The sequence below is a fragment of the Cheilinus undulatus genome, linkage group 2 (assembly GCF_018320785.1).
Source record: "Cheilinus undulatus linkage group 2, ASM1832078v1, whole genome shotgun sequence".
In the NCBI taxonomy this organism is placed as follows: Eukaryota; Metazoa; Chordata; class Actinopteri; order Labriformes; family Labridae; genus Cheilinus; species Cheilinus undulatus.
Window position 1 is genome coordinate 14,990,394 of NC_054866.1, and position 24,421 is coordinate 15,014,814.

The 24,421-nt window shown below is 38.4% G+C and overlaps 1 protein-coding gene across 2 annotated transcripts in view; it reads right to left on the reverse strand.

Annotated features, from left to right (window-relative positions):
- The window catches only part of acsl3a (acyl-CoA synthetase long chain family member 3a), a 53,548-nt gene continuing 29,127 nt past the window's right edge, over nucleotides 1–24,421 (reverse strand). For both annotated transcript variants that reach the window (XM_041796989.1, XM_041796997.1), the window contains exons 6-15: nucleotides 23,573–23,723; nucleotides 19,662–19,785; nucleotides 18,702–18,773; nucleotides 10,934–11,073; nucleotides 10,640–10,812; nucleotides 10,075–10,149; nucleotides 6,613–6,804; nucleotides 6,114–6,228; nucleotides 2,237–2,394; nucleotides 1–1,882 (exon numbers count right to left, since the gene is read on the reverse strand). In XM_041796989.1, coding sequence (XP_041652923.1) covers nucleotides 1,725–1,882; nucleotides 2,237–2,394; nucleotides 6,114–6,228; nucleotides 6,613–6,804; nucleotides 10,075–10,149; nucleotides 10,640–10,812; nucleotides 10,934–11,073; nucleotides 18,702–18,773; nucleotides 19,662–19,785; nucleotides 23,573–23,723 — 1,358 coding nt within the window. In that variant the 3' untranslated portion in view covers nucleotides 1–1,724. The remainder of the gene's footprint in view (nucleotides 1,883–2,236; nucleotides 2,395–6,113; nucleotides 6,229–6,612; nucleotides 6,805–10,074; nucleotides 10,150–10,639; nucleotides 10,813–10,933; nucleotides 11,074–18,701; nucleotides 18,774–19,661; nucleotides 19,786–23,572; nucleotides 23,724–24,421) is intronic.

The window sequence follows — 24,421 nt, forward strand, 5'->3', positions numbered from 1 at the left end:
ACAGTTTTTATTAACTGCTTTTAACCATTTTACAAAGACAAATTACAAATAAATAGCTGATGATTTTATGTTACAAGGCAGGCTATAGGTACAATAAAGTGTAGCTCCAAATGCATGACAACTGCAAGTTAAAACATCATGCTCTTCCTCTGCTGATCACAGCTCCTTACATGTCTCTTTACACACTCAGTGATAAGAAAGTGTGACTGAATCACAAGAGAAGGCAACAGGTGAGTCCTCATGTTGAGGAGGCCATATTTGTGCAATTTCAAGACTTGATTTTAACACTTATAATCATGTAAAGATTTGTGACATCAAGGCTTTAAGCTGGTAATGACAGCCCTGCTGAAGTATTTTTCAACCAGTGCACTCAAGCATGTTGAGACACTTTTATTTTTGTCCCAGCTGTAATCAACTGCACTATTTGGACAGAGCTGGTAAATATTGCACTAAGATTTATCAAACTGGACACGTTTACAGAGTCATTTTATCTGTAATACAATGTGCTCTTCAGTGTTTGTACAGCACATAAAAATGATACTCTAACATCGTAGGAAAATATAATAGACTAAACAACAGTGTATCTTCATTTCTTTTTAGAATAACACTATTTGTTGCAATTTTTTGTCATTTTCTTTAAAAAATGTATACAAATCTGCTCTCATTTGCCCTCAAATAACAGTGCTTTTCACTGCAAGATGTGCTGACGAGGGAAAGACGTCTAAAAACCACAGGAACCGAAGTCAGACAGCAGGCGCTAAACAAAATAAACCACTGACAGAACTGAAAACATGAACAAAGATAAAGAAACAAAAAGCAGACCCTCTCCTGACCTGCAGGATAGGGAGTTTAAAATCATTAAGTTAAATCAAAAAGTTAATTTGGGGACATACATAGCCATTTTTTCTTCATATGTGACAGATTGAAGCAACAAACCTATTCATAAACCCTGAGCTTCCACTGTGGCACCTCAGAAAGAATTCAACAGACTAACACACTATCTGTTTCATAACTCACATCTGGAAAAACCGAGTTCCCCAAGAGGTCAGTAATCACCTGGGTATAAAAACTGGGAGAAGGCATCAGTGGGTGGGGAGGTTTTCTGTTCTCTTCAAGCATTTTTCAGCTTTTCTCAAAGTAAAACTTGCAAAACATAATCTTTAACCTTAATTCTAAGAGATTTTGGCCCTCATTTATCAATCTGGTGTGGAAACTAGCACAGAAATCATCTTATGACAGGCATGAGTCATAAATTGTGCATAGATATTTGGTTAATCCCAGGCAGTAATAAATGCATGTCTGAAAAAAAAACATTTAAATATCACACCGCTTCATATAAATTAATCAGAGGGCCTTCACCCCACTTAACAACATAGAGGTTCTTAATACAGCAAAGAAGGGAAACTTCTCTTGTCAGGAATGAAATTGTGTTTGGCAGTCTGAAAAGTGGGAGTAAAGGGAGTCTGAAGCATCATGTCTCAGAGGAAATCATGCTCACATGCACAATTCAGTCCATTTAAGGTTACAGGTTGCTCAGGATACACTAATGAGCAATGCTTGGAAATGATCACACACTCAGTTTTCTGTGGTATTTTTAATAAATGAGGGCCCTTGTGTATTCAGATAAACCTCATAGGTCATGGTGGGAAAGGATTTCAGTGTGCTGGTAGTGTTTGGGTCAAGTGTTGGTCTGTGTTTTCAGAATAAAAATGCTGGGTTGGGTTTTACTTCCCACCATACATTCTTTCAATGTCATCCTGGTAACGTTTCTTCAGCTCCTTGCGTTTGAGCTTGAACGCATCAGTCACTAGTCCTGTCTCTGGAGTCCATGGGTCGGGGCTCAGGCGGATCTTGCGAGGGATTTCGAAGCGTTCCAATTGTGCTTAAACAAAACAAGTTAAAAAAAAATAAGTAACTTTAACTGCATCAACTAGGGATGTAATGGTATATTGCTATGTTATTGAAAATGGATATGATCAATTTAGATTGATATATCCAAAAATTTAAGGCATTAAGAAGATACATGCAGACATAGAGTATCGTCATAATCAATTAGAGGCATAAAAAGGGCAGCACCAAATCTTTTCTCTGCATTAAAAAAAAAAAAAAAAAAAAACAACCCCCCCCCCCCCCAAAAAAAAAAAAAAAAAAAATGTATGTCTGAAACAGAAATCATTGTGAACCAGTATTGTGATAAAAAAATTCTGGAGCCTGCCATAAGAAAAATTTTTCTTACCTGTAAGAGCAGCCTCTGTGAGGGTCTTTAGGACCAGCTCCTCCATGGCTTTACTATTGCACAGCTCCTCCCATGAACCACGGACACCATACTGGTCAGCCAGAGCGAACAGCTGCTTCTGATTGGGCACCACAAAGCCAATCACGTACGTCTCATCACTACAGGGCATGAAAGGAGAGAGGAAAAAAATGATTTCCCATCCAATGAAAATGATATACAGCTATCAAAGCCACTGTAATTCTGGCTTGGGATAGGGAAAACATAGAAATGACAGTTACATGCCCCTCTGGGGTATACAGCTGCAGGGCAGTGAAAGTTCAGTGGTGGGTCAAAAACAGCTTGGGGGAGGGGGGGGTGTGTGGTAATGCAATTGATAGAATTCTTATTTTTTTATGCATTGGTGCATGTTTTGTGAAAAAGTTTAGATTACAGCACTAGTTCAGTAAATAGACATCAAACTAATGCAAAAACATTAAATAAATAGGTGTATGGAAAGCAGTGAAAAATAAAGCTGCTATATTGTGTTCCCATGCTTTACAAAACCAAGCAATGTTTTAAAGAAGGTGTACAGTAGAGGTGGGAGAAATAATGGATTCTTAGATGCATCATGATGTGAAGGTGAAAGATTCTGAATCGATTTAGAAATGTCTAATAATCGATAATCGTTAGTAATGTAAATATTTAATACTGTGGAATAGCAGGAACAAAAAGGTGGAACTCTGACACGCAGTGCGTAACAGCATGATTTAGATTAACAGTTGTTCATCTATGAAAAAGGACGTTTTTATGTCTGTAATTTCAGAAATGTTACACGGAAAGGATGCTGCTACCTGTGGTTCAGTGCAGTTGTAAATTTCCAGTTTACACACATCTTCCATTAGAGGATTGTGGACATTTAAGTTATCTGTTTTTTTCTAAATACAAATGTAATGTTTTTATTATGTTTGTCACAGTGAGAACAACAGAAATGTAAAAAAAAAAAAAAAGTGCAGCAAAACGCATCAATAATCAATTATGAATCAAATCGTAGCCCTATGAATCATAATCGAATCGAATCATGAGCTGCCTAAAGAGTCCCACTTCTAGAGTACAATTGATCTTTAAAAGCTATAAGATTGTGGTGACCTTTGAACTCTAAAATCTGATGAGTTAACCCTCAAGTCCAAGTGCAGGTGTGTGCAAAATGTGACAAAAAAAAAAAAACACACCAATGACCCTCTTCAAGTATTTTGCTCAAAAATTTGAGGTCAAACTGACCTCAAACTATGACCTCCAAATTTAATGTAATCACTTTATCCTTGTGTCAGAGTGGACATTTCTTCAGTATTTGAAGAAAAGTTCAAATTTTTCTTGAGTGATATTGCAATAATGGAATGACCTAGATTAGGGCTGGGCAATTAATCGTGAATTAGGTCAAATTGCAATATGGCCTGCTGCAATTTTCAAATTGCAATAGTTGCAATATTTCTTCAACTTAAAATATCAGTTTGATAAATCATTTTTTTTACAGCAGAGATCTTATGCACATTATGCAAACATTCAAATGGCTTTTTTTTTAAATAATAGTTTACAAAAATCCTCCTTTTTCGTGTTTTATGTGTGTTTTTCTTAATGAAAATGAGTGACATAAAAATGCTAATGTCCTTAAACAAAGCAAACGACATCACATTTGCAATACAAGCAAAAATAATTAGCTCATTCTACCTAAAATCTAAAAGCCTAGCGTTACTTCACGAAAGTCATACCCCAGCTGCGATTAGCTGGTAGCCAGCTCCAGCCCCTCCACCCCAGCCGCCTCCTTTATAGCTTAAAGCTTGTTGCTCTCCCATAGTTAGATTCATGCTACTATGGATTAATTGCTTATAAAATAATTTAATTGTTTTCAATACACATGGTCTTATTTATGGAATTATTTATTGCTTGAATTTGTCGAAAAATACTTAAGAATGACCTAAGCATAATCGCATATTAAATCGCAATCCCGAAAATGGGGGGGAAAAAAATCTCAATTAGATTATTTTTGCAAATTGTTCAGCCCTAACCTAGATGGACAACAGACCTACAGATGGTCAGATGGACCAACTGAAATATAACAAGCCTGGTCCACAGTTTGTTGTTGATATCAAGAGAAAAAACTGCAAGGAGGACATGAGGCTGTAGTTCCTTTAACACCTCAAATTATTCACAATTAAGAAACCAATTTGACATGATTTAGTCTTTAAAAGGGGAACTGGGTTTTCGGGCAGCACTGCAAGCAATACTTCAATGCTTTGTGAGTATCTTACAGCATTCATCAGTTGTCACTTTCAACAGCTTTTCTCCTTCATTGTGTGAAATTCATCCCAGAAACAGAAACAGTAGTCTACTATTTACTCTGAAGTTGCATTTTACTCCGCAAGTTTTGAGAGTGGAAACTCTGTTTGTGAGTAAATCTGTTAGTGTGTGGTGTGCTTTCTTTATCATCTCATTGCCTACCCCACTAACCTTGCATAGCAGATGGATATGCCCGTTTCCGTGTTTCTCACTGGCACATCCATCTTGCAAAGCTCCTGTCTGAACCGTTTGGGTCCGGTTAGAAAGTGACATGACCAATGAGTGTCAAGGGGCAGTACTTTTGGGCGCGGTGGAGTTGTGAGGTAAGCAAGCAGCAACAAGAGGCCGATGCAGTACTGGCGGAAGACATTAGTGTGGATGCTGCTAAAGCGCCAGTTTTATCAGAACTTGATGATATTTCTTCGTTAAAAGAAGAACAAAGAACAGCAGTGAGTTTTTTTCTTTTCAAAAATGACAAGAGTCGTGTACTGACATGTCTACAGTTCCCATGGTTCGCGGCGTTATGCAGTTCTCTATAGAGTTTACTCCTTCAGTAGCGGCGCAGCTAGGTAGCGGCTACATCATGTGGTTTGTTGCTCTGACTGGCCTGTAAAATAGTGACAGACAGAACGTTCATCTAATCACCCTCCGAGTTTATTTTTCAAAGGCTCTGCCCTTTTCCAAACGCTGTCTAAGAGTGGTTTTCAGATGGATGTGTGAAACAAATCCATCTGGCGTGCCAGATTACTGTCCCGAACTATCAAAGCAAACTGTTGTCATGTACACACAGGTTTACTCACTCTTTAGCTTGTTTTGAGCCTCTTTTTTTGAATCATTGCCAAGAGGAATTATTATGATTTTTCTCATCACATCCATGCTGAGGGCTGCACGGCAGCCCATGGGGTCAGTGCTGTTGCCTCACAGTGAGAGGGTTGCTGGTTCGCCTCCCGGTCAGAGCCTTTCTGTGCGGAATTTGCATGTTTTCCCTGAGGGTTCTCTCTGGGTACTCTGGCTTCCTCCCACCACCAAAGACAGGCTTTTCAGGTTAATTGGTGACTCTAAATTGACCGTAGGTGTGAGTGTGAGCGTGCCTGGTTGTCTGTCTCTATATGTCAGCCCTGCGATTGACTGGCGACCAGTTGAGGGTGTACCCTGCCTCTCTCCAAATGACTGCTGGGATAGGCTCCAGTCCCCCTCACCTCAAATGGGATAAGCCATATAGAAAAATGGATGGACATCCATGCTGGGCAGCCATGCTTGAGCATGTGCACTATCAGTCGTACGGTGCCAAAGTTCTCTTCTTCCATTTTCGTGAGAACCAGGACAGTGTAACATACCTGAGCATTTTTCAGTGCTCTTTATGTTGTGAATGTTTTAAACCTTTGTAAAGAACTGCTCTATGTGTGCTGCTTTATAAATAATACTATCTGATCTTGCAATGGGCAAGTTTACATAAAATATCTTGTACATATTACCTCCATTCCAACTGTTTTAATTTACGTCATGCATAATTAATCTGAATCATAGATTCATGTGATAGTATTTCCCTAGCACAAACACACACCTGTTTGCATAGGCACATATGTTGTCAACCAAAGGGCAGTTTTTCAACACAGCCTCCACCTTCCCCAGGGACACGTATTCTCCTGCCTGCAGCTTCACCAAGTCTTTTTTACGATCTGAAAACACAGCAGAGAACAAAAACATTTTCATGTGCACATCCAAAAGTGTGCATTTGTAATCTTAAAAAAGAAGGAGGACAGACCCCACTTTCCACTGAACTGTGTGTATCTGACCAGTGTCATTTAGATGACAGTAAATATTCAGGGCTTCTTTTTAACTGAAGTAAACACCACTGTGGGGAGTTTCTTGGAAGTGATGTGAAGCCTGATTTATTCAAAGTTTCCTGTCAGACTGAGATATGAAAGTGGAGTAGAGAGGTTGTCTGGACACAGTCCAGGAATTTGGGGCAACATGTTGATAATTTGTGCTTCTGATGTAGCAGCACCAGAGCCAGACTTTTTACATGCTCTACAATGACACCAACTTCACTTTTCCCATACCGATTATTTTGAGGCAGCCGTCTTCCTGAAACTCTCCAATGTCTCCTGTGCAGAACCAGCGCTGGCCGTTCTCGTCAACATAGAAATCTTCCTGGTTTTTTGCCTCGCTCTTGTAGTATCCCTGTGTTACATTCGGTCCACCAACCAGAATCTCACCTCTCGGATGTGGCTTGTCAGTGCTACGATAACCACCTGGAAGCAGAGTTTAAATTGAGTGGATCACAAGTAAACGCTCATTTAATTCTCCTGATATTGCTTCATAATAAGTTTACGGAGATAAAAAACTGACAGCATGTTTACTTTTTCCATTCTCTCCGCTTTGAAAGCAAAGGGAGCAATAAACTGAGTCTGATAAGTATCAAGATTGAACAGATTTCAATCAAAATGAGCTATGATCCCTGACATAAAGAAGATATGGGAGACAGAAGTTTTCCTTACAAGGTTACAGACCAGTAAAATAATCTCTTCTGTAATGCCAAAAGTCTTTGTGATAGGGCAAATATTTCATACTGGTATGTAAGACAGACTGGCATGGAGGGAGATATGGGGCCTCATACATCAATATTCTCATCTTGACTTTATAACACTATGAAAACTACACTCTACTGATTATTAATAAAGCATTATTAGAGCATAAGTAGGCAGTTAAAGTATAATCACTCATTACTAACTAGTTCAAATGTAATTTATGACCTCAGCTTTTATTGCTTTATTGATGCACTTACCCTTTAAGATTAAGACCATTTTTGGGGTGTTTTTAAAAAAAAACCCTTCTAGCAGTAAATATCAACTGCCATACATCATTTTGATCAGAAAACTTTGCGTTTCAGTCTAACTGATTTAAAGTTCCAGTTTTACATGCTCTTGGTCTCAGAAAGGATTAGTTTATCAAAAATTTAAAAAAATGCCAATTGAATTTTTGTGTTACTTTTACTTTGAACTAGGAACTCAGCCATTAAGTGTTTTTTTTTAAATTCTAAAATCTTTAATTAGATGTTTTGGACTTCCATATAAATGTCTGATTTTTCCACAGCAATTTACATCCATTCATTATACCATTATCCTAGGTGCTTTCTCCTAGAATACCAGATGTTTTCCTGCATGTCATTTGCTGACTGTGTAGATGAGTCTAAACATGTTATATATAGGTAAAAGGTTATCATGGGCTGCACGGCGGTGCAGGGGTTAGCACTTTTGCCTCGCAGCAGGAAGGTCCCTGGTTCACTTCCCGGTCAGGGCCTTTCTGTGTGGAGTTTGCATGTTCTCCCTTTGCAAGCATGGGTTCTCACATAAAACAGGCTTATTAGGTTAATTGGTGTGAGTGTGCCTGGTTGTTTGTCTCTATATGTCAGCCCTGTGATTGACTGGCGACCAGTCCAGGGTGCGCCCTGCCTCTCGCCCAGTGACAGCTGGGATAGGCTCCAGCCCCCCGTGATAAGCGGTATAGAAAATGAATGGATGGAAGGTTATCATATCATTACAAAGGACACTGAATCAAATTTGACTCTTATTCAGAGAAACTGTTATGTTCTATTATGCAGCTTAAAGGTTTGTACCTATCTTCAATTACATCCTCATTTCTCTGTTGTTCCACAGTGTCTTTCAAATTTCCATGTAAATCTGTTTTATTTATGGAGAAAACTGACAAATAACAAGTCAGGGCTTTAAAAACATTGTGACACAGGGGTGGGTAAAAGCATCTAGAAACACTGCCTGTTGGCTTTGAGGAGGAAACACCCAGTCTTGGAAAGTAACTAATTACATGTACTATAATTTTTGTATTTGAGTAGTGTTTTGGGGGACTTGTACTTTTTAAAATCAGTACATTTACTTCTACTTAAGCTTTAACCAGAGTAACTGCACTTTTAAATACAATACTCTTGTACTTTTTCCACCTCTGTTGAACACACAGTAGCACATAGAGAGAGGATGATTACACATCACATCCCAAAACAGCAACAAATTGAAGTGTTAATAACTCGGGGTTAACAACATTTCAGAGATAGTTTTAACTCCTAAAGTGTCATTTTAACCCAATTTTTGCGTGAAATGAAATAAGGTGAAATTATCTTCAGTATTGGAGTTATTTGACAGTGTTGATCCATCAGTGTTAGTTCAACTTAAAGACAAATGATCTAAGCTCCACCCACTTCAATTTCAAGTATGAGGTGAAGTTGCCCATTATAGACTTGGACAGAGTTTTAAGATGTGTTTTATCTGGTTTAGTTGTGTGGATGTTTCCTGTTGTACAGTGATCGCTGCTGTGAGACACATTTGAACCATGAGTGAAGTTATCCACCGATTAAGGGGTTTTTGCCTGTGATTTGGGTGTTCCTAAAGGATGCATAATACATGTTCTTTATCAGTATGCATTGCCTTGCTATGGGGTTGACTCTCTGCATTGTTCTTGTCAGAGGAGACCCCCTTTACCAATGATTTTAAGAGTTACTTCAGCTCTCTAATGTTGTTAAATATTTAACACTTTCAAAATTGTAGTTTAACTAGTGTGGACCAATGTATACACATTTAAAGTATTAGATTTTTACTTTAAAAGAGTTCATAAATACTGTTAATTTTTCATTGTATTTAATTGCATTATAGAGGTGGGAGAAAGCTGGTTGGAGATCTGTTCTCTTGTTCTTGCTATTAAGAGAAGACCATACTTTACTGTACAACTCCTCCATAGTTACTTGGTACTCAGTACTAAAAGTAAACTTTAAATACTTTTTACTTCTACTTGAGTAGACTTATAGACCAGTACTTTTGCTTAAGTAAATATAAACCACATAACTGTACTTTTACTTGAGTATAATAGTCATGCACTTTTCCATGATGTTTCAAACACCATGGATCTTTTAGAATATGATCTCATGTCGATGCTTGCTGCAGAGCCTGTGTGCATTTAAATGTTCATTGTACCACTAGAAAGCTGCAAATCTCAGCTTTCACCCAGTTTTAAAGTGTTTTGATATGGTGAACGGTTATTAAACATTTTTGCACAGTAGTTATTTTTAGCTCTTTGGCCTTTAAGTGTTAGGAAAGCATTGGTAAATAATCAACTCAACTTTAATGAAGCATTATCAACCAAATTTTACACTTTGTCTGCCACCAAAACAAAGTCATCTTACCAGCTTACCAGTGTAAGCTCATGGTTACAGCTGAACTGGGTTTTAAATTTATAAATATTTCTTATGTTTTAATGATTTAGTTTGTCTATTGTATGTCTAGAATAACTGCTTTTTCTTTGTCTGTAATACTAGTAGTTATTGTTCATTATTAGCCCCGATATAAACAATGCAACCCTATGTAGCTTCCCCAATCACAATGTCTGGTTGCTGCTGCACAAGAGAGAAAAGCAGAACCAACATGTGCCCCTGTGAGTCCATGTGACATGCTGGATAACTTCATTAGAGATTCTGTTTACATGAGGAGATACACACAGACATCCAGAGTCTCACTCACCCTCCACCCAGTCTTTGAGCTTGATCTCACAGCAGACCAGCGGTCCTCCCACTCTCCCAGTGCTGTAATCCCACACTGAAACAGACAACACATACAGGGTCAGCACACTAGCATTAAGACAAGACATTTATTACCATAGCAACATGACATCACTTGTTCTCTTGCCATGGCAACTACATCCCAAAGGAACGTCCACAAAAACAGTGTTTCCTGGCTCAAAAGACCAGAGAGGGGATCGATAGGCAGCATGTTGTTTTGTCTGCCTGGGAAAGACTGCGATTGGTTCAGTCTTTTTAAAAATGGTTTGAAGATTTAAGCCAAGAGATTAACTCAAGTTCAAACTGATTAATGGATCTGCAATCACCATCCCAGATATGACTGATACTTTTTATTACACTAAGGGATTAATCTCTACTTACTCATTCAACCTGAACATTTTTGAGTAGTGTTGACCAATCAGGAAGCTTTGGTGTCTGCAGAATTACTGCCTGGTGGTTCCATAATCATTTTGTAGCATTTCTCCCCTTTATTCTGTGTCCTACTGAGTAATCCCATTGGTGCTTACATTCACTAATAGTTCCAGCGCCGCATGTCTCTGTCAGGCCGTATCCCTGACCCACCGGGCAGCAGAAACACACATTCATGAAGCGTTGTGTGGCGGCTGAGAGCGGTGCTCCACCTGAAAGCAAGACTCTGGTTTGACCTCCCAGCAGAGAGCGAATTTTCCTGAACACCAGCCTGGATGTAGGAACAGATACAGGACACAGAATAATATGCAGGTATGTAAAATGAGAGTAAAACACTCATATCTGTTTGAGGGAATTCTTTGTAACTCTAATGTAAGTAGTCATGTACATACTTGTCACACAGAGGAGTGCTATATCCTTTGGTGAGCTGCTCCAGTTTGTAGTTATATGCCAGGATGAAGAGTGTTCTCTGCACACAGTTCATCTCCTCAACCTTGGTCATCACATTCTTATAGATTCGATCCATGATCTCCTGCAGGCAGAGTAAAGATAGAATAAAGAAGACAGGGATATGAGTGAAAACCAAAAAGATACACACTGTATGACAATGTCCATGAAGTATTTAGTTCCTTTATTTGGATTGGCTAGGAGCTGCACTGGGTTGTTGAGCCGTCACTTATAAATTATGAAAAACTATCTGCAGATACTTTATTAGTGCCAGACCACCTCATGCAGTGCAGAGGACCCTCTTAAAACCGAAAGGGTTATTTCATTTTTTTCTCTGTGCATTTTTTATCAGTCTTCAGTGCCTATGTGTGCTTAAAAATCACATCAGGTCTGATTAAATATCCATTTTTTTACAGGTCTCCAATAGAGGTGAGAAAAAAATGGCTCAAGAGGCACCCATAACATATTCACCTATTCTGATGAAATTGGTAGGCATTGCCAGCATCCTGTTTTTAGGTTCTTTGGGTCCTCCTAAATTTTTGTTCATGGATAGAGAAGAACATCACGAGAAACAGTTATTTTGCTTGTGTCCGAAACTCAAATGGCATGGCAGCTACTAGGCTACCTCTACTCCGTTACATTGGGCATGCAATGGTTTCTACTTTTACTTGTCTATAATTTATTTTCATTAAGTATTTTTTTACACTCAGCTGAGCTCTCACAGCAGCGTGAGGTAAAATCCTCAGCACCACAGAGTAATGAGTGACACCTCCTCCTTTGAGATAATGGCTGAATATAATACCTGCATCTCCTTCAGAGGAGCATGTTCATCCCTGGCCCAACATCAAGACTCTTTGCCTTTCAAATGACGAGGAACAACAGCCACATAATGCGCTGCCTTCTGTGTAGGGGTGGGAATCACCAGTGGCGCCACGATATGATAACATCGCAATACTTGGGTCACGATTCGATATTAGTGTGATTTTAAACATTTTGCAATAGAGTGAGGATTGCAATACCATATATTCCGATATATTGCGATCTATACTTTTTTTTCCAACTGTTTAGCTGATTTAGCATTAGTCTTGTCCTCATGTTAGTCATATTTCTGCAGTATTTTATTTCCTAGTAGCACGTCTTGCAAACCTCATGTGTCATGTCCATCTCATTCGTGCCCTGCTTGCATTCCTAATGTCCTTCCCCTGGTGCTGCCATGTTTGCTGTACTAACTTTCTCCTGCTCTATGACCGTCAGTTCTGCCAACCTCACTGGACCAACATTTGTCCCAACAATTAATTTTATTTTCCATTATTATAGACTTCAAGTCATATTAGCAATTAATTAAAAAAAAAGCAATACTAGGTGAGTCAATACAATATATCAGCAGACAAATTATTGCGATACTAAGCTGTATCGATTTTTTCTCCCATCGCTACTACTGTGTCTACCTAAAACGGTGGAAATCTCAAGCTTCAAAAATAGCAAGTCAAATCTAAGAAAGCACAATATGGTAAGTAAGATAAACAAGCTAACAACTGCACTGCTGGTTAGCTAAACGTATAAGCTCAAATCTCTGTTTAACTTGCAGACACAGTTGTGTCAGTGATAAATGACGCCATGTGTCCAACCACCTATGCAACTCTGCCATAAATGTGATTTTACACACTATTTAACGTTACATCGTAGGTGATACTATAATCATGTGTGTGTGGCATACCTCTGATATCAGTGATTATACCTAACACGGTTATAACATGGGGCTAGTGGGCCAAAGTTGTTTTTGGTTTTAATACATTTCAGTTTGGCTTGCCAAATTTGTAGAGTGATAATCAGGATAAAAATTAATAAATTGGAGCTAAAAAGTGAAAATTAAATTTAAAAAAAAGGGCAAAAAGTCAGAAATGAGGCCAGTTCATAAGATGAATTTCATAAATATGAGCCAAAATTCATCAATACATGATAAAATGAATATAATGTGATTAAAAAGTAAGAACTGCAAGGTACAAATTCATGTATGTGAGATTAAAGTCATCATGTAGAAATAAGATAACTATTATGAGAGTAAGAGTCTGTTTTTTCTCATTATATTGAATTTTCATCCCATAATTGTGATTAACAAACATAACTTGACTGCTGCTTTGTGTATTAAGATTTTTATTTGTTTTACTTTTGGCAAGTCATGCTACTTAATTTACGACAATGTGCAGTTTACATTACTACCCCTGAATAATATGTTGTATTGCTATACATTTTTATAATTTGCACAAAATGAAGTTACTCACGAAGTTACTCACTACTCGAGTAGTCTTGTAATAAGGTACTGTTTTACTCTTACTCAAGTACTAATTTTTATGATTACTTTTACTTCTACTTGAGTAATTATTATTGTTAAGTAACAGTACTTTTACTTGAGTACTGTAACTGTGTACTCTACCCACCACTGCATGATGCCAATGCTTCTGCTATAGTGACATTAATTGCCATGAAACAGGAAGTAGTTTTTTGAAAGGCTTCAAAAGGCTGTGACTTAAAAAGGCTTAAAAAAATTGTTTTGCTATGAAAACTGGAAGACACGAGCCTAGTTGAGAAATTACCAGTCACATGTTTTTCAATGGGTGTGGCAAAATAGCTTAGCTAAAAAATAACTTCAAAATACCTAACCCCTACATTTAAAAAAGAAAATCGGCCCCTGCAGCACATTCAATGTAGGATTTTAAAACATAAAACAAAGCCTCGAGCCCTGCTGAACCCTCATTAAATTAACATGGAGTATGCCATTTTGAACTTATAATGTCAAATCAACAGGAAGTCTACCATTTTGAATTTTTGTTCAACAAGACTGGTCATTTACAGGCCTCATTCTGGGAGTAACACATCCAACGAAATACATAATAAAGCTATATACAATTTTATGTAGAGATAGAAAAGACCTTGTCCAAAACAGTACTTCAGCTTATACAAAACTGAAGGGGCATGGCTCTGCTGGCTTGTCAAAGTTTGATGTCTCACCATGTAACAGGAAGTTACTGTTATACGTACATATAGGGTGAAAACTGCATCAAACTTTCCTTGTGTGTATACAGAAACATTTGTATGCCAACTTTAGTACCAATCATAGCGCCATTTATTGGTAAGAGCCTTAGGCCCTGAATGACATGATTACATTGGCTGTTCTGACATTTACACCGTATATTCTCACCTCATGTGTCAAAGACCTGAAAAATTAGAGCTGTTTAACTTTTTTATTAGTGATAGACAACACTTCTGGAGTTCTTTGGAGTGCAGCTGTTCCAGAGGTCCTACGTGCACCGAGCTCTGTCGTGTGCAAAGGTGTGAAGGTCCATTCAGTGTTGCTTGCAGCCCTCGTTATGTATGACATCACAACAGATTTTAAAAAATGTATTAGAGTTTCCAAATATGCCCGGTTTTTCCGGGCCCCAGCTGCCACACCTATAGTTACCTAAAGATTCTGGAAAACCTAATGCACCTTTACAAGACAGTGTAATGAGAACAGCAAAATTACGAGTGGCTGTCAACCCTCTAATAAAACAGGACACCCCACCATCCAAGGAAGAACACAAAACATCGGAGTAGACCAAAAAGGTCAGGACAAGAAGCAGTCGAAAGTGGATCAGAGATAACAGAGATACATCAGAGTTATGTCCTGCAAACCCATAGGAAGAAGCAGCCCTGTATCAACCGAGGATAACATCAAAGTTGCTCTATACGTCGTTTTTGCCTTCTTATCTGCCCAGTGTTGAAAAGGTCAGGGAGATATTTGTTGCAGTAGATTACTGCAACTACAGCCTGTCCTAAAAAGGGACCCAGTCAGAGCACAAATTTTTTTCCTGTGAATATTAAATTTAAGGGGGACAACACTTGTAAAAAGAAATGCAAGAAAAACTTTCTCTAAATACCACAAGACAGAACAAATATGTTATTAAACTTGGTTGCATAACAGCGAGGCTCCCTAGTGGATTCATATCAACAAGTGACCCACAAAGGCAGAGAAAAGCCAAAGAAAACCACAACCCGGCATCTCTGAGTAGATTAATGAAATACAGAAATGAACTGCAGTAAACTTTAGCATCTAAACCCGTGAGAGGCCGTTTCACAAAAATATAACAGATGTGTGATTGTATAATGTAAAAAAGATATAAAAAGCTGCATAAATCAATAGGGTATCTCCCTAACACTGAATCAAAACAACATCCATGCTGGAAATTTTACGTCAGCATCCTTGCGTGTTTCACCACCAGGAAATTTTGACCACTTCCTTGTTGTCTCAAGATCTGGCAGCCTTTCAGTACAACTACTTAGTTATGGCAAAAATCACATCATGATTATCCTGAGATCATGATTCATAAACAAGATTTTACTACAGAGGCCCATCTTCTATTACTTGCCAAAATGTCAGTGTTGATTTCATCAACTAAAATATGAGTAAAATATTTATTTTCAACCTTCTGATCTAGAGAAAGACGGGATGATAAGTTAAAAAGTAGATCTTTGACTATAAAAACTCTGACAAAAAGTGATTTAGTTTTCATTTAGGAGATTAAAGAGACTAAACTGTTAGCAACGAACTATTGGATGATTTCTAATATTTCTCCATTGTGTGTGTGTGATCTGTCAAAATACAAGCAGACATGAGGTGTGAGAGCAGGAGAGCATGTGTCTGTCTGCGTGTAGGTTCCTGTGTGAAGCAGTGTGACAGAGAGAGCACAAGCTGTTAGGAAGGTTAAATCTGAAGGTCTTTTGTTCACACCAGGGGTCATATTTGCATCAAATTTAACAACAATGCAATACCTATTTGAAAAAATGCAGCTTTGCCTGCTGCTGCTAGCAACATTGCTGGAAACAAAACCGTAAACAAACATACTGTATTTTCTTTCCTATATTGCTTTTGTTCATCAATCAAAACATTATGACAAATGGTATGCCTTGCATTAGCTTGATGCTAATGCTAACCACAGTGACTTACTGGTTGCTATTTCTCACCAACATTTCTCCCTTTTTCAGTCTGTCTCAGTAATCCCAGAGGCAGAGAGAATTTTTTTTTTTATAGATTAATATCGTGCTTAATGTGGTTACTCATCATCTCAGTTGAGTTATTATATATGAAAATAAGCCTCAAAAGCCTATATAAACTTTATTTCCATCTTCTAGTTCAAAACACTGCCATACCACATTGTTCTACCTGCTCAGCCTCTCATGTTTATGCCCAGTTAGGTACCAGGGAAAAGGTAAGGCAGTGGCTATTGACCAACACAGTTTTTAAACAGCATTTGACTGGGATTTCAGGCCCCTGTTTGCAAAAATGGTATATGGTAAGTATAACCAATATGCAAATCTGCCATCCATTAATTTTCTACACTGCTCATCTCTTTAGGAGTCCCAGGTGGCTGGAGCCTATTCCAGCTGTCAATGGGTGAGAGGTGGAGTACACCTTGGACAGGTCGCCAGTCGTTCACAGAACCGACATATAGACACAAATGACCAGGCGCACTCACACTTACACCTACGGCCAATTTCGAGTCACCAATTAACCTAACAAGCATTTTTTTTGGTGGTGTGAGGAAGCTGGAGCACCCGGAGAGAACCCAAGCATGCACAGGGAGAACATGCAAACTCATCACAGGAAGGTCCTGACCAGGAAGCAAACCAGGAACCTTCTAGTTGTGAGGCTAATCTGAATTTGGCCATCAAGCCTGCTAGTCGTGCTCATATCTACTGTTCACTATGTCACACCATACAAGATGAAAGGACAGTTTTTTAATAGAGATCCCGATTCCCTACATCACTGTCTGGTGCGGCTTTAATCATGCTTAAATTAGTCTGACGCTTTCAGCTACTTTGCAAATGCAACAGCAGATGAGCGTAACAGCAGTAGATGAGAGTTCCAAAGTGGATGCGCCAAAAATTCAAAAAGACAATCACAGGGTCAATGATAATGTGTCAGACTGCACTGTAGAAGGAAGCAGAAAGCATCAACCCTGCCAGACTTCCAGTTAGGAGGTTATGGCATTGCAGATGTGGCCTTGATAGTTGTTCACTTGACACTCTATGTGGGACAAAACAATCCGTTTTTAGGGCAGACAAATCCTGCAACACTACGGCTGCCAGTTTAGGCTGTGATTGTGCGTAAAACATTCAGTCTGACCTCAGAATAGCTTAACTCTTTTTTCCTTTTTACAAAGCAACTGCAGCACAGAGAGCAACACACTTCATGTCATCAATGCGTCTTTGAAAGCTCAACTCAAAGAAAAATGGGTAAAAGTGCACCGACAAAAAAAAACAACTGGCCCCAGTCTGTGTGTGTGTAGAGCTGAGCAGTGAGAGAGGAAGTGGATGCAGGATTCAAGCAGCAACCCGATGTCATATCACAGCAAACAATTTGTATGTGTGCGTGAATACGTGTGTGAGTGTCTGTGATTGTGTGTTGTGGGGATAACCACATGGGGCTTTCTCACGTTCTGTTTACAGCTGTGAATGGTTCCAGACACTGGGGGCCCTCTGCCCTTTACACTACGACCACTGGGAGATGAGTGGGGGTGGGGGGGCAAATGGTATGAGAGAACACAGCGGCGAGGGCATACAGTCTCAAACTAACCAACATGAGCAACACATTTATTATCCACTATTGTCAGGGGGTCCAGTAATTACAAATATCTACATTGAAACAATTAAAGTTTCCTCATATCATACTTTCACCATTACTCATTTGGAGTTCCAAAAGAGAGCGATGTAGCTATGTTATCTATGTAGCTTACGCAGCTAACAGACCTACAGAAGCTGCGTGAGAATGTGTCATGGAGGACAAGCCTTTTTCCTCTTTGTAAGCAGACTGTTTACTTCACATTATTAAATGTTTTGTAGTCAGGTTTCGCAGGTCTGGGTTTTATCTTTTTACCTTTTACCTGCAGTCTGATTGTGGTTTGTGGACTAAAGCAATTGCAATGGTGGTGTTGCCTTTTACAGGCATCATATATATATACATTTGACATACTAGTACTAGTTATAACTTCATTCTATCCAAAATAGCAACAATATAATAAAATATATTTACAAAATACCAGTTAGATTGAAAAGAAAGTGGAACAATGCTCTGTTTTTATTTCAGTGGTGCTGAGATTAAATTTGTAGATGCTCCAGCACTCCTAAAAAGGATGGAAAATCATCTTTCATTTGAAAATTTTGCATGTGTCCCAGAACTTTAACATCCTCCTAGAGCAAATGTGGAAACTTAATGAGTTTTGAAAAAAACTTTTTTCTTTAAATGATCAAACTAATGGAGCCACACTAGGTTTTGAGTAAAAGTTTTTCTTGCGTCGTCTTTGCGTGCTTAAAATCAGATGAACTTAAAAGCATAACAAGTCTAGCTAAACCCGTATTTGCCACTTTAGCCTCTGCGTGTCTGACTTTGTTTAGTGATGTAGAGCAGCTCTGGTCAGCAGTAGGAGGCAGAGTATTTACGTCACAGTCAGTCATGAGACAGATCCAGCAGATTCAGGCCTGCTGGACTCCACAGCTGGACTGTGCACAAAAGCAGAGTGAGATCTGACTAGCTGCCAGATGAGGTCAAACAGCCTTGTTTGATGCACAGACTCCAGGGAGGGTGAGTCAATGAGATTAACTGCAATGCCTTAAAACCTCTCAGACATATTACAGTGTAGTGCATAGAGCTGTTCTGAGTGCATTGTTGTGACATACCGGAACAGCTGCCATCAGGGTGGGCTGCAGGACGCTGGTGTCTCCCTTGCTTCCTTTCTTGATTTTTGTTGACTTGATGGGAAAAAGACACATCACAGTAATGTGGTAAGAGAGGTTACATTTCAAAGTGGTTTTCCCAGAAACAAAAGATCCATCCATTTGAAATCCTGACAGATTTTCTTAACCTCATATTATATAAAATTATAACATTATCACAGATCATTCAGATATAAGCGAGTGTATACAAAGTGAAACTTATGCAGCACTGCATTGAACTTTCATTTTGTGATGGTCATCAGGGGATTTTTTTTTATTAACTCAGCAAACATAATCCTCATCAGTTTATCATCTCAGTCATGTGTTTAAGTGCCCTTTAGTGTAGCAGGGTGTCAATGGTGTCCAAACTCAATGCTTTAAAATGGTCAACATCTAATTCAAGGCTTCAACAGAAATATAACACCGGTTTTAGAGAGGACACGCGACTTTATTTGCAAATTTCAATGGAACCTGTATATTTTACAGCAGACCGACACAGAAACTGCAGGCTGGAGTTAATATGCACTCTATAATATTTGTGTCTATACTGCACTTCCCTTTCTATACATATATCAAAAAATGTCATCACTAATCATACCTTTTTTATAATTTTTTTCAGGTTTGATTTGATTTTCTTCAAATCACAGTATAAATCATAGAAAGACACAATATTGCAGTTTCCAAAAAGGACCAGGGTTACATAACTTCATACCTTTGCTTTTATCTAATCCTTTATTTTCTCACTAAAACAACAAAAACAGCAAAGCTGCTCCTGAGCCACATAGTTCAAACTTTTAAATTTTTTTTTTTGCTCCTACTGTTCTATTTTCTTTTTCTTTAACTGTGTATATGTTGTCATTTTACATAAAATAAAGATATCCATCAAACCTGTGTTGTACAGCCTGAGTTAGAATCTTACTGTACCTGGTCAGCAAGCGTTTGAGGTGAAGAATAGCCAATCCTGCAGCCATGAGCGACACATACAAGCTCTGCACTGAGCTCCAGGACGTGTGCAAGAGGCAGGTAGCCAATGTAGGTGTCCTCCTCACTATAAACAGAAGGAAACTGTTAAAAACAGCTCTGAAAATAATCAGGGCCATCTAATTCAAGCTCTGGTTACGTTCATTAAGGTGAATTAGTATACAAGTAGAATCTGCAAAACTGCGTATCATATCAAATCCTCTTATTAGTTTCCACTGGAACTGGCACTTTGTTCAACGAGTACCAACTTCTGTTTACCTAAAAAAAAAGAATTTATCTTCTTGGATGCAGTACTATTAATCCATGTGATGTATTCATGAGAATCTCCAAAGTCAATAACAAATATATCTGTGATGATATTGATCTGTTTTGATCAATTCTGGTCATTTTTACATTGCAACAATTTCTCCTTTTGTTTCACTTTGACAGTCCAGTTACGCCACTGGTTCCCAAAGTGGTCGGGACCGCTTAGGGGGTCATGAGACACCAATGGGGGGTTATGGGATGCTTTCCATGACCAGCTTTCCTAGTCACGCTGGAATCGCTTCCAGTGCAAATGCGCATTCTGGGATGGAGACCAGAAAGTACTTTTTTCAGTTTGACAGATGAAAACAGAATGTCAAAAATAAATACGCCTTATGAGGTGCCAGATTTAGTGAACAGAGTCCTCAATTCAATACAAGAGGTAAACAGCAGAGATGGGCAGTACTGGTCTGTACTCATCATGTAGTGTTATTGTTTTGGTTAAGCGGCCCCTGGTGGTGAAATTTTACCTACTTTAAGTCATCATGTGCATGGAGGTTGTTTTCAAATATCGTTGTCTGAGCACATGGTTTGCTTTGTATAAGAAGGAGTATGTGTACCTACGTAACAGTGGTCATATTTTCCTCTATTTGGACTTGAAATGATCAATGCTCTGAGCCCTACGAGTTCTCTGGAAACATGTTTCACTGTTTGCAGGAGGGGAATGTTGACTCAGTCATATTACTTAACACAATGAAAGTCATCATTTTTATATGAAGCCTGATTGAGATCACTGCATCCATAACCCCTCCAACCTCCATCTTCGTAACCCTTACTCCCTTCCTCCCGTTTATATTTTTTTTCCCTCCACTCGTACTGAACTCCCTCTCTTCTGCATTTCCTCTCACTCATCTCATCCCCCTGGGAGCAGGGCTGCATTTTGATTTAATGTAAACATACATGGCGTATGGTGGTAGAACTGGTTGACTTGAACACATGCTCAGATAAAAAAGACTAAGATTTAAGCCTGGCAGGGCATTTGGCTTTCATGCTTTAACATGTTATTCAAACACAAAGTTTAAAAAGACAGGATCATGCCATTTACAACAGGACAATCAGGTGAGAGAAGTTTTAAACAGCAAGTTTTACTTTCCTTCTGCTGCTGTGATACGATTTAAAATGATTGTCTCCACTTCAGATACACTGAGACGGGACTTCAAGAAGCACCATGATCACTTCAGACAAATGACAATAGTAGTAGGCTAGACATAAGAGACCAACTATTCATCTCTCTAAAGGACAGACAGTAAGTTTACCTGTAGTTACAAAATTTGATTAATGTAGTAGTCTGACTAAAAGCTGGCTCAGACTACACGAAATCAGCCAGATTGAAGCCCAGCTGCAACGTCACAGCTCAAAATGGGACGTCGGGAATGACCAACGGTGTTGTAGTGTGACATAATTAATGAAGCGTCCAAGATGCCCCGCGACCACAATTCAACAAGACTAGCATGTCAGAATTTTTCGTACATCGTCATCTAGTTTGACACCTTAGCCTGACATATAAAAACAGGAGAACATTTGGTCATTATCTTTGCATCATCATTTACAAGATTTACCACTTTTATCCCCTTTTATTCCCTAAAACTAATGTGTACAGTCAGTCCATATATTCCTCATTTTGATACATCCATAACTGTTATCCATAACCAATACATAATTTTTTCTTATTTTATTTTTTTACGAGCAAAAGACCACTACAATCACACGGAGCGCTTCTGTTGCAGAGAGACTGACACTCGCCCCCTGACAACCTGTGAACTCACACTCAGTCATGGAGACGGTGGTGACGCCAGCATACGGTAAATGGTCGGGATCACTCTTGTGGCCAGGCTGTCGGCCAAGACAGGAAAAGATTTTTGTTGCATAGTCTGACATGATGCCATCGTGAACGACCAAAAAAATCGTGTAGTCTGAGCTGGCCTAGAAAACTAGATTTTTTTTTAAAGCATGTAAACATGTTTTCTATAAAAGGCACTAACCCCTTGGATGTTTTACCCTTTTACTGAGTTTACAAATCAATATAATATTTTTATTTTTAACAAAAAAATAACAAAAAAACTCTTTAATGTAAAATCTAAAAAAGATTTCTACAAGGTAATGTCAATTAAATAAAAATACATAATGTAAAATAAGTGACTGCATAAATATTCACCCCCTTCAACTCAGTATTTAGTAGATGAACCTTTGGCTGCACGGAGTCTGTGTGGATAGGTCTCAATCAGGGTTGCACATCTGGACACTGTAATTTTACTCCATTCTTCTTTGCAAAACTGATCAAGCTCTGTCAGGTTGCACAGGGATCAGGCACACAGCCCTTTTCAAGTCCAACCACAAATTCTTTATTGGATTAAGGTCTGGGTTCTGACTCAGCAACTCCAGAACATTCTCCTTGCTGAATTTTAATCAATTTCTGTGTAGCTTTCAATTTATGCATTGTCATTGTCATGCTGAAAAATAAATATTCTCCCAAGCTGTGGTTCTCTTGCAGACAGAAAAGGATTGTCCTCCAGGATTTTCCATTCCATTCATTTTACCCTTAACCTTTACAATCCTTCCAGGGCCAGCTGCTGAGAAGCATCCCCAAGGCATGATGCTACCATCATTGTGCTTCTGATGGCCAAAAAGCAATGTTTTGTTCTCATCAGACCAAAGAATGTTCTTCCATTTGACCACAGAGTCTCCCACATGTGCCACATTTTTTCCATTTCTTGATGATGGATTTAACTAAACTCAGAGGGATGTTCAGTGCCTTGGTATTTCTTTTGTTTTCATCCCCTGACTTGTACTTTTAAATAACCTTTTTCTCCGGAGTGTTCTTTTGTGTTCATGGTGTAATAGTAGCCTAGGAGAACTGATTAACCAGTGACTGGACCTTCCAGTTTCAGTTTATTCTACAATTGCTTGAGAAACATTCAGTGCACTCAGGTGATCCTCATTTCACTGTGAGACTACTAGCACCAATTGGCTGGAGCTCTGTTGAATAAGGTCAGTCACTTTAAAGGGGGCGAATATTTATGACATTAAAGACGTTTTTCTTTTTTTTTGTCAAAAAGCCAAATTATATTGACCATGATTGATTTATTAAATCAATACAAGCTAGGACATCCCCAGGGTTAAAAACTTTCTAGGCACTGTACATAGTGGGGGGGCAATGTTTTCTTTACTAGGTTTTTGTGTAATGCATTCAGAAGAACAATAGAGTACTATCGCACTATACAGAGCTGTAGAGTTTGTCCATTTCAACATACAAATGGTTTATTACTCGCTAACTCATCAGCAGGGTCAACAGGAAGACGGTCCATGACTAGCTTAAAGGAGGCATCTGAGGTGTACATGCCTCTGTCAGTACATCAATTCTCCATTGGTGCATGTGTTTTGGAATTAAAAATCATGATGAAAACTTTGGTGTTAACTGACTCATGAAATGAAATGATCAAAATCAATAACTAACTAATCAAATAATAATAAAAATGTATAGTTATCCTTCCAAGTTTTTTCCCGTTCACATTTAAAAAGTCCGTAAAAGATGTTCATGTAGTAAAGCCTACCACAGGTTGGGTATCCGCTCTGCCATTCCTGTGATGCCAGCGATGATGTTGCTATGGGAGATGACGACACCCTTTGGTATGCCGGTGGATCCGCTGGTGTACATGATGACTGCAATGTCTGAAGGAATAGGCTGCTTACGCTCACGTGCAGCTGTGGTGTAAACAGAGAAAAGGCAATAAAATGAACAAACACTCTAGTGAGCTTAATACATCAAAACTTTATTATAGTGCCAGTCTGTTACATTAAACAAGTGGTTTGATTATACTGAAAATACACAGTCTAAACTTTTACAGCAGAGCAAAAATATGAACCATGTTTAAACACTCCATTAAACATTACTGAAATAGAGTTAATGCCTTGGTCTGCTCCACTGGAATGTGTGCAAGTAACAGTGTTGTTATCCAACATAAGTTAATTTATGGATAACTGTGGAGTTAAGCAATCCAGCTGCTTTTTGATTTTTTTCTTGTCTGACTGAGCCAACCAAAAATGATCTGACTTTCTTACTAATAAAGGCATATAACAGGCACTGTAAAAAAAAGTAGAATTAAAGGGATTTGTTAATAAAAAAAAGAAGAAAAAAGTTAGCAATTCAAGTTTGTACTGTCATAAATATATTATATTTCTACGTTTAAATTTATGACTATATAAACTTGAAATTTTTTTTAGCTTATAAACTGAATTTGCATTTTTTTAAAGTCAGAAGTTTACAATTTTTCTTGTAAATTTCACATATTTTAAAGCTTATCAAGATCTAAGTTCAGTTTCTTGTAAAATTATGATTTTCATAAATTCTAAATATTAGAGTTTCTTCCTTGAAAAATTAACAAATCCCTTTCATTTTACTT